General features: G+C 31.0%; 1 protein-coding gene across 1 annotated transcript in view; it reads left to right on the top strand.

Annotated features, from left to right (window-relative positions):
- LOC147078941 (disks large homolog 1-like) overlaps positions 1–13,042 on the top strand; it is a 250,416-nt gene that overhangs the window by 214,886 nt on the left and 22,488 nt on the right. The window contains exon 3 of the mRNA XM_085955636.1: positions 6,862–7,056. Within this exon, the coding sequence (XP_085811762.1) occupies positions 6,862–7,056 (195 nt within the window). The remainder of the gene's footprint in view (positions 1–6,861; positions 7,057–13,042) is intronic.

The raw sequence follows: 13,042 nt of genomic DNA on the forward strand, positions 1-13,042 counted from the left end.
ACCAATCGATTATGTTAGCTTTGTTAAAGAAAATCCCTTCAAATTAAAAAAAGAATACATATATATTGAAGATATTATGGACAATAAATAGATTCTACGAAATTCTCTGTTACGAAATAAAACAATTAAATTTACCTAGATTATCAGAAGAATAATGCGTAAGAAGGAATTTAATCAATGACCATTACCCATAAGTCAATTAATATATATCTGACATATTAAATAAGTCGCAGTGGTAGTTCAATAATAATTGGTAAAGCACATTGATCGAAATCCGACGGATGCGGATTCGAGTCTCGCCCGGCATCGTTGATTATAAGTTAATCTATTGGCATTAGTATACTTTGTTGAAGCCATAGCAAACCTTTTGTTTCGTGTAATACAAACTATATTTTTTATAATTAATGTCAAACTGTGAACGGCTTTTAAACCAATTTGGCATTTTCCGAGAGATTTGCAATTCGACCCGCAAGAATGGATGCGGGAGTCACTGTAAAAAACTATCCAATCAAGACTCGCAACTGGACAGAATCTGATATTCGAATAATGTTTTCAAAATGGCGTCCATATGGTATTTTGTAGTTCCATTTTTGACCGTTCTTTAGATAAGTTTGTAGGACTGTTGTACTAATATGGTGACAATATATTTTAATAAAATTGGAGGATGGTCCGGTAATCTAAAACTAGTAAAAATATTACATATTTATTATGCAGTTATATAGTTATTAAACTAATTAATATTTTTTCTAACGACTCCTTTTTTAGTGTTCATTGTTTATGATAATGATGATTGATTGTTACTCTTAATATTATTAAGAATTCAAAATGACTTTGTTCCATAGATTTTTAATATTTCCTTATTAGTGCATACTATAGACATTGGACTTTTTAGGATATATTAATATGGACGATTCGAAGACCAACTATGGCATTAACTCTAGTAAATTTTTGACATTGGACCTTTTAACATTGAGTCATTGATATTATTATGAATATTATATGGAGCACTTTACTTTGCGCCAAGATTTAAGATAAAACGTAAAAACTTACATTTTATTTTCTTTAACAAAATCCCTACAACCTAAAGCCACAGCACGCCCCTGGTCACAAGGTCCTTTGATCAAAACACAAACGCAGATTCTTCAGTAGAAAAAAACGTCTTATTTTTGGTTTGCTTTTGTCCTGTAGTTTCCTGTATATAACTAAGTGATACATGTTTATTATTTTGTTTGATGTGACTAAAGAATTCCTGTCTTCATTTTTTTTTTTGCAACGTATGTGATTCCTGAGCTTTTAAAGCGCATTCTTTGGTTTACTCTATCGTACTATGGAAAGTCCACGTACAAGCGTAGTTATTGATATTATATAACTGTAAAATCTAAACTAATTATCATGTTATATAATATTATTATAATTTGTGTTACAAAGTGATTCATAATATATTTTTTAATTATATATTTGAATAGGTTATAATTTTAAACATTTGACCTCTAAACAGCATTCGATTTTGTAAATTTTATTAAAGTAATTGGTCGAGCTTTTTAAGTGGACTGTAATTATTTTTAGGGAAGATGAGAAGGTCGGATCTAGGGGTGAGGGCGATGGAATAGAATACCAGACACTGACCTTTGTGATGATGTATGATGGCTCCGCGGTCTGGTTGCAACTCGCGCGGTATTGTTGTTTTGGGTCACCCGGTTCGTACACTCACGCACTTTGTGAAACAGTTTTATGGATTATATGTTAGGGTGTATGAATGGTGATGATAGATTCTGAATGAGTCTGTATATATGTCAATCATTTAAGTAACGGAAAGCTATTAGAAGCCCGCTCACGCCCGCTATCGAGATGCAACTGAATGTTCTTTGTAACATCGTCTCTCATCACCCGTAATTGGTTATTGATTGTCTGGTAACAATAACACTGAGGATTAGGAGGTGGGTGAGGAGATAAGGAGTGTAATGGGAACATAAATGGCCCAACCTGTAATATTTATAACTTTTAAGTTAATCATGTTTAAATAATCAGAGACTAAAAATGACTAAAACATACATTGTGTAGTATGATAAATTGTAGAGGTTTTATTCAACTCTACAACTGACACGTTATTGTCTATGCTCATGTTTAGAGCATAGACAATGGCGAGTCGGAAATGACAGTTGTCTAGAGAACTTGAATCTATGTAGAGGTTACAAGGGCATTCAGTCTTTTTCAAAATTATTAAGTTAAAAGATTAAACATTTACACTCAAAATATAGTTTAATAATATAACTTCATGCTATCTGCCGTGTAATAACTACTAATGTATTTTTGCCATATAAACGATACAAATACCAACTTGTGTTTTTGACAATATCAAATGTCACATACAAAAGCAACCGTCTGAATATAAAATAATAACTGGGTTAGTTGACAAATTCATTTTTATGCGGTAAAATAGTTCCTACAATGGCCAAAAGAGTTACGCGTCGGCTTATGTTCGAATTCTACGTTTGTAAAATAAACATATTGTTTTTTAATTTGTTTTTGGAGTCAGAGTATGGACCTAATAGTCCTAAGTGGCCCATAATATGATCTTATTAGGATCAGACATGGTCAAATAATAAACTAGTTGGAATACTTGAATTGCAGTTTCCATCTACTATATCGGACATTGAAATGCACAAAAATTAAAAACTCGACACAGTTCGAAAACACACAATACAAAATACTGACTGCCAACCAATAAAATATAACACAAAAGTTGACGTTTGAAATTCTTTGTTATGGTTCATTACACGTCATTGGGACCTTCCCACTTTTTAATCTATACAGGATATTGAGAAATCGTTATTTTCGAAGGACTATGATTAAATTTGTTTTACACTTTTTCTTCAATGTACATAAAAATACACGTGTAAGTGTGAGTATTACCATACTTAAGTAATTTTAAGTTTTGTGTGACATTTCTTATTTTGCCCGTGTACCCTTAATTTTATATTATTTTTCGAAGGTATGTCTTATATTCCTTTCGTATCTTTTTGTTATAATTTTTACCCCAAATGAACTAAAGAATAAAAAGGTATCCCTTATATTGTTATAACAAATTACGAAGGTATTATGTTTTTGCGTGGATTAGTTGCTTGTCGCGGTTTGCTTAATTGCCATTAAGTTACCTAGTTAAAAAGGGAAAAAGAGATAACAAAGTAGAAAAATACTAAGTACAAATAAAAGTGTATTTTCAATTAAAAAACAGCATGTCTTAACATCTTAACGTCTCCCACCACCTTATAAACCTTCTCCCCTGAGTCTTGTAGCGAAGAGAAAGCGTCCAACCACCCCGCTAAAATCTTCACACTACAGGTTTTATGCTGAATGTTTTTTTTTAATTAATTTTAGTTAGGTATATAGTATAATATTTAAATCCAGAAATTTCCACAGAAAAACTAAGACCCGGCTCTATAAAACTGTCATACGCACAATCGTTGCATACGGGTGCGAGTCGTGGACGCTAAATATGAAAGCAGCTGAAATGGTGGATTGCTTTCAGAGAGAGGCGGATATACGGACACATGAATGATGGTGGGGAGTGGAGAATTAGGTACAGCACGGAACTATACCGCCTTTACCAAGATTCAAAACTCTCCACCTTCAGAGGCTAAGCTGGGCAGGCTATGTCCAGCGCATGCCTGAGTCACGGATACCGATATCCTCGAAGGAAACCCAGGGGGGAAAAGGCTAGTAGGAAAGCCACGCACACGATGGGGTGACAACATTACAAAAGATGCCAACCAGCTGCTAAAAATCATGAACTGGAAAAGACGTGCGGATGACCATTCCGGCTGGAGGACGGCGGTGGAGGAAGCCAGGGCTCGACTTGAGCTGTAGCGTCATCGAAGAAGAAGATGAATATAGTATAATATTACACATTCATAATTCTAAAGCATTATCAAGGTAAATACCTATTATTGGCACCTTGAATAAAACCACAAAAATCGATAGCATTATCCAGTACACATTAAATGTAGATTGCATACAGAGCGTTGCATTCAATAATTACGAACAAAAAAGATTTATCTAAAAGTATATGCAACAAAGAGAGACATCATCAATTATGAATTGTGAGAAAGAGATATGAAAATAAGGCATGAGATTAAGATAGTATTATGGCTGTAAGAATATAAAATAGAAACACACATATGGTTATAATTATTAAGTTTTGATGCACATTTGATCATTTTATAGATAAAACAAATGGCAAATAATGATTTACGTTGCCAAAATAGGCATCTTTTTTACCTTCTGTAATATACTGTCAATCTCGTATGATAACCCAAAGTGACATCACCGGAACGGATATAATTTATTACCATCTTAAAGAGAAGGTTAATTCCATCGCTATATTGCATTATAATACTCTAGTAGTTTAATCAATATATTATTATAAAAAAAAATTAAGAAAGAGTTATTTTTCAATGAATTTTAAGATTCACTTCAAAGAATTATAGTATAAAGAGTCTTTAATATATTATAAATATGAAGTATTTTTATTTCAAAATTGAGTTATTATACTCAAAATATCCATATGCTTAATACTTATAAAATCTGTCTAGGTAATCAGTGCATTTAAATAGTATATTATTTAAGAAGACGTTTTCTATAATAAATTTGTTATACTGTTCATTTAAGTTTCGACGTTTAATCAATTTGAATCTTTAAAATTTGATTTTTTCTGACCATATAAAAACTAGATATATTATTTCACTCTTCACTTTTCATCATATTAATACTAAAAAGCTTTTAAGCCATAGCTATTGGTTACATAGAAAATTACTCCGTCAAACAAACTTCCTATAATGAAATTGATCGGCTTTGTCCATAACCTGCATGTCTATCCAATATTTTTATTTCGCGCTGCGTCGACATTTTTGAAAAATGCAGAAACATACTACCTAACCGGATTTTCGTTTAAAAAAAGACAGGTCAAGAATATGCAACGCCAAACTGTGATCCATAAAATAACTTACACAGCCTGGCTTCAAAGCTATTTTTTTATACAACACCGGTAGGCATTTGCTGCACATTTTTTTATTTTCCCTTTGTATAAAATTATCCATTTGTATTGAAATGATATTATCCTAAGTTTCAACTGTGGTATTTGATTTTTTAGAATTAATATGTTTATATAATACTCGTATATAACTTACATTATTATACAGTGCCTTTACTATGTTAAACAGGGTAAAACGTGCCAACATCCTTTACTGTGGGGATTTAAATTGCTTTAATCTACCATTTAAAATGTAGCCAAATGTTTTTCATAATTGTACCTACCTGATATAAAATTTTAGTGGTGAAGACTCAATTCTATACGAGTATTTACCCTTTATCTTTAAATTAAAAAAAAAAACACTAGGATAATCGGTCAAGGACGTGCTACCTCTTGCGGCAACAATGTGCGATACCGAAATAAGTCTCACCTTTATCAGATTCCAGTTGGCGTGATGTACCTACCGTGTAGGCATAAAGTATAGACTACAGACCTACAAACTATCTGGAGAATGGTCAAAAATGGAACTACGAACTACCATAGGACGCCATATTGAAAAACGTCATGCGAATGTCAGATTTGGCCAGTTACGAGTCTTGATTGGGTAGTTTTCGATACATAAATACAATGCAATTTTCACAACAAGTGAGATTTTATATATATTTTCATACCTACGTAATGGTTTTACCACTCAAAAAACGAGCGATTTTTAAAAATAATATGGCATTATTAGTATGTAATCGTAAATACTATGTTGGTAGTATTTTGATACACTCATATTGTCGTAAATATGACTGTCTATGAAATTGTGACTTTTTCCAACAAAAAGAATATCCTTTTAGTTTATAAATAAAATTAGTCGTTGATCAAAAACGTGAAAACTGAAATAAATTTAAACTGTATTAATTATTTTAACTGGTATTCTTGGTGGAACTACATATTATTAGAAATAATGAAATATTCGTCAGAAGGTTTTATTTCTTCTTCTTTGGTGCAGTCTTATATGGAAGGATGACGACCAACTTGCAGCACACCTCCGTATTCTGGGCCATTAAAGCCAATAGCCTGATCAAACCATATTATCCGGTCTTAATTTTAATGGTACCATACATTTGGGTGTGAAGCACTTTTTTTTTCTTTTTAACACATCGAGCTATGAGGCTTAATTACAGTGGTATAGTGAAACAGTAGTACAGTAGTAGAAGCAAAACGATCACAAGAACTACCAAGTTTTGAGAAAACTACATATGTATATATATTGTGACTGCACCTGAATCGAACCTGAAGCCCACGAATGAGAGCCATGTGCCTATGATAATTGCTCAGGAGCAGTTTCCTGACTAGGTTTTAAAGTAGAAAGGGGATAAAATTGAAGCAAAATTAAAAATTGTAGTAAATGTCAAAAGCTAATAATACAAAACTGCTGGAAATCTAAGTAAAAGTATCTTCACATGAATAGTATGATGCCGATTTTTTTAAATGCAATAAAGTTAGCTTTTGTGACGATGAGGTCAGACGGTTCAATAGACTCAACATCTGTTGAATCGACTTCAACAGTTCATCCTTTTCTGTACACATACATCCTGTGCCAGTCGTATTAGATTTCCAACGCCTTGGACATTCAGCCACTCACGTAGGTTGCATAGTTAAGTGATTATCTGTCTACTTACGCTTCTGCTGCTCTCCACATTTTGCGGCATTAGTTGTAAGTTAGAGTAAACCATATTGCCTGAAGTATGCAGATTTTTTTATATAAAATTAAAGCGTATCCTCATTAGAAAATTACATAATTTTCCAATATTAAATCACATATATAATTTCTTTATTTCCAGAACTCCCAAAGTGAATACGAATGGCAATTCTTCGAGGTGAGCTTGGAGCGAGGATCGGCAGGTCTTGGCTTCAGCATCGCAGGTGGAACCGACGGCGCTAGAAGAAACGACGATTCCATCTACATCACCAGACTTACTGATGATGGCGCCGCTACCGTTGACGGACGATTAAGACTGAACGATGCAATTTTGCAGGTAATCCTTTGTCCAATAACAATGGCTGCATCACTTTCATGTTTCTTCCATTATAGATGCTTAAAACCAAAGATATCACGTTAGACACAAATAGATGCAATGATTTTATAGTGAAGTGGTAGATTTAGGTACTTAAGTGGAAGAATAATTATGCTTATACGATAAATAATCATTTGGTATATTATAACTATTTAATTTGGATTTCTAACGCAAATAAATACGACTAATCATCGGTGGCAAAGGGTGGATGTAGGCTATTAAGATCTGATATAAATAGTGTACACTAAACTTCTCAGTCATACTCATTTGTTTTTATTAAACTAAGAATACAAATTGTAGATGGTGCTGGTTAGTTTTTAAAATTTTATTTAACCCTGCCAAACTGAACCATATTGATTTAGGTATGCTATGGGCGATCCGAGATAAATAATCTCAGTCATACACAAATCATCATAAAAAATTTCATTTAACTAAGACTACAATGTGCAGACAGTATTGGTTAATTTTTTAAATGCAATTAAACCCTGCGTAAACCAAACCATAATAGATAATAGTAAAAAAAATATTCGTCAATCTAAAAAATATCTAAAATCATGCCACTATATCATTCATAATTTTACCCCAGTTCAATAGGGGAACTACTCAAAATTTAAAGATTTTGAGTTAAGAATGCCATTCGACGTAGAATAATCTTCTCTTTATAATTCAGCAAAAAAAAAACAATCAAAAATTTCTTTAATGAGTAATAAAATCGAATAACCCTTTCTGAGATTAATCAGTAATTCCGTTATATAATCAAATTTATTGGTTAATTCTTCATTAAAATGTACAATTTCATTGTGCATTAATGAATTTCACTAAATTAAATGTAAAAAAACATACATTTTCATCGAAATCAAGGCTTTAAAATTAAAATGAGAATTACTGCAAAAAATTCAAGCGCCATTATATTGGAACAAGGTTTTATGAGTTGTTTCCCTATTGAACTGGGGTATCGTTATATAGATAGAAGAATATTTTTATATATTATGGTTTGGTTTAAGCAGGGCGTAAAACCAAGACCATCTGCAATTTGTATTCTTAGTTCAATGAAAACAAAATGAGTATGATTGATAAAGTTTGGTGTGCACTATTTATGTCGGATCTTAACAGCCTACCTCCACCCCTTGCCACTGCTAACCATAAAACATTTATTTATTCAACAAATATTTCATATGATTAAAAATCTAACATTCTTTATTAAACATACATAATTATTTTGAAATACCTTATAAATATACCTCATTAAAATTATTAGAAAGTGCAAGTATGTTAAGACTAATGTTTGGAGAGATTCTGAGAATAATTTCTGATCACAACAAAGTAACAGTAACCAATATAAACGGAGCGCTTCAGTTGCATGACCAATAGTTAATTTCGTCGTTATTAAGACGCGGGTTTGAGTCCCGTCTAGCACGATATTATTTTAACATAACGTTTTATTAGCTCGTATTCTTATTTGTCCGGTGGTTGTTTGTCCGGTACAAATCTTGCAATCGATTTTTAACTAACTTTCCGACTAGATAGACATTTGAAACTTTTAGAATAAATATCAGAACACGATGCCAATGCATTTTTTTTAATATTTTAAGCCATCTTTAAGCAGAATTGAATTCATTTTCAGTTAATTCTATTTTGTATGGAAAGTTATTTCAGAAAAATCCGTTAAAAGTAAAATACTATTATTGGTTGCTAAGGGAGTGGTCCTAGCAACTTAATTATTAATATATACATGCGTTACTATGGAAATAAAAATGAAATGTCAAAATGACATTTCAGTATTCTATATTTGTTTGTTTGATTGTTTTTTTATTTACTTCACATCAAGTACAAGCTTGAGCATATTAAGCATAATAATTCAATACAAAATTTAAAAACGTTGTATATAAAAAGTTCTTTTTATCTTGTAACTATTTTCTAATATACAATATAAATGTTTCTGATGTGTTTCCATATTATGTATATCTATTAATTATTTAGAATCATTTAATACCATTTTGATAAAATTCTCAGTATGCTAATATAAATGTTGAATGGCATATATAACTCTAGCATTTATTTTATACGATTATTTTACTGTACGTATTACATTTCACCGTAGCACAGTTTACCGTGAGCTATCTAACCGGAAATAGATGAACATATAGCATTTAGATAATTAAAAAATACGCGTTTTTCGCAGAGTATTGCAGACAGTAATATTCCAATTTTATTACATTCAATAAGAACATCAATATGATACTGATTGGTGTCAAATAATATCTGATAATAACGCTACCACTATAATCAGATATTTGATAGGTACGACTAAAGATATTTACAAGCACCTACCACAATTCTATATAAATTATACGATATGATTGTATTTACAATTTACTTACCATCTATTCTGTTATTTTCTTTTGTTTTTATCTCGTAATATTTAGTGTTTTATTTAGACATGCATTTGATCTCAATACTATACAGCCATCTATTTTTGATACAATATCTCACAGTGAACAATGATAATTACGACTAACTGTGTATTTTTTGGACATACACGACCCCCGAAACCAGAAAAAAGTACTTTATTTACAATAATTATTATTATAGGTACATTTTTACAGAAATAGTTTATAAATATTTGTATATTATTTTATTTTATCCATATCGGATAAAATATTGTGATCGTGTGAAAATTTGACCTCGAGATTTTGACTGATTTATATTAGGTATCATCCAGTGATCACGTTTTTGTTTTCAAATACTAAAATATTTCGCGGCTCCCTAGCAGGAGCTTCAGGGCCCCCTAGGGTGCCGCGCTCCCCAGTTTGAGAAGTACTGATCTAGGAAAGCTATTTTTGTATTGATAATTTAGGTATTTAGTGTTAACAATAGATTATGTATCTGAATATAATTATGTATGCTAGAAAAAAATTCAAGGTCGTCGGATAAATAGAACATACACATAAAGCATAAAAAAAAGCACTATGCCTGATTTTAGAGGCCATATCAAACATCAAATTGCAATTAATTAATAACATGATTTCGAGACTTACCAACTTTTGGCAAAATTTGACGAGGAAAAGGATGATTATAAGGCAATATAATTACAAAGAATATTTTTATTAGACAGATAAACTCAATGTGCACGTTTATATTCAAGTGTCTAGGCAAAAAAAAAGTACAATTCATTAATTCAAAGTATTTGCAGGGACTGTAACAACGAATGTATGAATAAAAATTCTATCGTTTCGCGTAAGCTATCATCAAAGTTGTATTCAATGGAGCGAGTAATGAAAAAAAATTCAGGCCGCATTTTTACATATAATCGTAAAAAGAAAAAAAAATGGTAAGCAGAAACATTTGAAACTTATATTTTTTTTTTCAAAAGGAATATAATAAAAAACAAAACGCGTCTTGTAAAAATATGGCCTCGGGCTTTATTTCCATATCACGATACAGAATGGTGGAAAATAGGCTTACTAGTCTAATAATATACGTTTTGTGTATCTCGATAAAGAGATGAGCAATGTTTTATTTTACATTTTTCATCAAGGGCGAATATTAACATAAAAACCACATGGCTTATAATATTTAAACCTATCCTAATGTCGCGTTTTGGATAGTACATTTGCAGATTCAAATGTCATGACGCGACAGAAATAAATACACTCATTAAATCTTCATATCAATATGTAAAATTGAGTTAACAATGAATTCGGCAATATACTTACATATATTTTACAATTGACTTAAAATCTATATGGTTTGATATAGAACTGATTATTCGACATAAGGCAATTTTTTGATAAATTTACTTCCTTCATTGATAATAATTATTGTTTATTTATAAAATGGCAGATAGTTGACTAAATTAATGCTTTCAAAAGTCTATCTCTATTCTATCTCAAAAAAATGTTTCTACGCAAAGCGAATAAGGGTGTCTATCAAAGAGATTAGACTCTTCCTACTGATGGAGCACACAAATATCAGTGCGTACTCGTTTTGTGAGCCAAAGTTGTATCCTACTGAAATTAGGTACACTTTGCTGCAAATGGACCGTACTCGGACATAAAAACGCCGCATTGAGTATTTTTTTATCAATACTTCAGCTTACAACCAATTTATGATAAACGTATTTTCATTATACAAAGTTTCCGCTATAAAAACTTCATTAGGATTCAGGCTTAGTAAGAATAATGCAAATGGAAGTATTTTATTTTCAATAGCAATACAAAAAACACAATATTTTGAAAAATTAAACACAAATCAGTTAATAGCAAATTGGTAAATCTTGGAATAAAAAATATGATCTTGTTTTTACATATTGTTCATAATAATATATAAAATAACATAGTACCTAATATTGTTTAGATAAAACTGTTAAATACAAAACACAAATATGTTAAAAAATAATTACACAGTCAATTACACACCAAAAAAGAAGTTTATTATATTACCTATTTACACATTTGTGTATTTTGAAAATATTTTATGAAATAAAAATATAACATGGGTTCGTTTTTGACATATTGTTTATAAAATTACTTGTTTATATAAACCTATTAGACACAAAATACAGTTATGTTGAAAATTTGATTATATAGATAATTACAATATTTTATCTATTTTGCATATTATTTATTATTATTCATACAAACATAACAAAATTGCTACATTATTTATACTCCATTACATACTTCATATAAATATAATTTTTTGTTTTACCTATTCTTAAAAATATAATTAATTCTGAAATGAAATATAAATCTATGTAAATAATAAATGTCATTAACTACCACTATCAGTTTATACTTTGAAAAACACATCGAATATTTTGGGTTCAAAATAATATTATGAGTACGGACCTGGGCATTTTTCATACTATACAACCATTTTTGACGTTTATTGTAAAAGTTATGAAGTGTTATTGTAAAAGATCTTTTAGGAAAAACTATCTATGTATAAATTAATAATATGCATATATTGTTCCGAAATGCTGTTACTCCTTTGTATTCTTCCATTAATACACACTTTTTTAGCCGAATTACGTAGAATAATACAACACTCATTAAATTTATCTGGCACCCTCCATGTTGTTTTACGACACAAACTTGAAGCTAGCAGCTTCCAGTAATACCAACAGTCTTTCTCCGATTCGTATTTTTTCGTACGTAAATGATCGCATGTTCCCTCTCCAGTCTTCAATCTCTTTGGTGTATATAGTTTTACATTACATAAAAATCACGAAGACCACCGCTTTCTTTCCTAAGTATAATTTTAATTTCAGGGCTCAAAATGAACCGGAGCGCACCGGAGCGCCGTTCCGGTTCATGAAATCAGTTATCGCTCTGTCGCGTGGAAAAAATAATTTTACCCTCTGAAATATACAGGCCATAATAACAAAAAATCTAACACACTTCTTTTATAAAATATACATAAAATTAGTTAAAATATTAATATTTTAGAAAAAAATATCGAACGCTCTGGTTCGTAAAATTTTCTATTCCGAACGCTGTTTAACTGAGAACTTTCCAGCCACTTACCTCGCCATGAAACATAACGATGGATTTAAAATAAGGTTGTCTCGAAGAATGTTTTGGCAGCCGCGGGGGAAGCGTTCGGAAAGATGGTAGCAGTCGGAACGCGTCTGGAGGCGTTATATGCACAATTATTGTAAAATTGTATTCGCACAAAATTTTCCAACCTCCGCTATAATTTTTTTTTTCAATACCTATTGTACAAATATTATGCAATTTACATAAAAATAATTACTTCCTTGATAGGTAGGTACTTTATTTATTTATTATTATTATAATTTGATGAGTCCATTTCTATACGCAAAAAAAAAATACTTGCGAACATATTATTTTGGCGATAATGTAAATGGACGATGGTTATTCGGATGTGCAGGGAGGATTTAGGAACTCCGGGCACTAACCTTAAGTTGATGGTGAGCAGGTAG

This window comes from Rhyacophila brunnea, unplaced genomic scaffold, assembly GCF_057557595.1.
Source record: "Rhyacophila brunnea isolate RB1 unplaced genomic scaffold, BYU_Rbru_1.0 scaffold_10, whole genome shotgun sequence".
Taxonomy (NCBI): domain Eukaryota; kingdom Metazoa; phylum Arthropoda; class Insecta; order Trichoptera; family Rhyacophilidae; genus Rhyacophila; species Rhyacophila brunnea.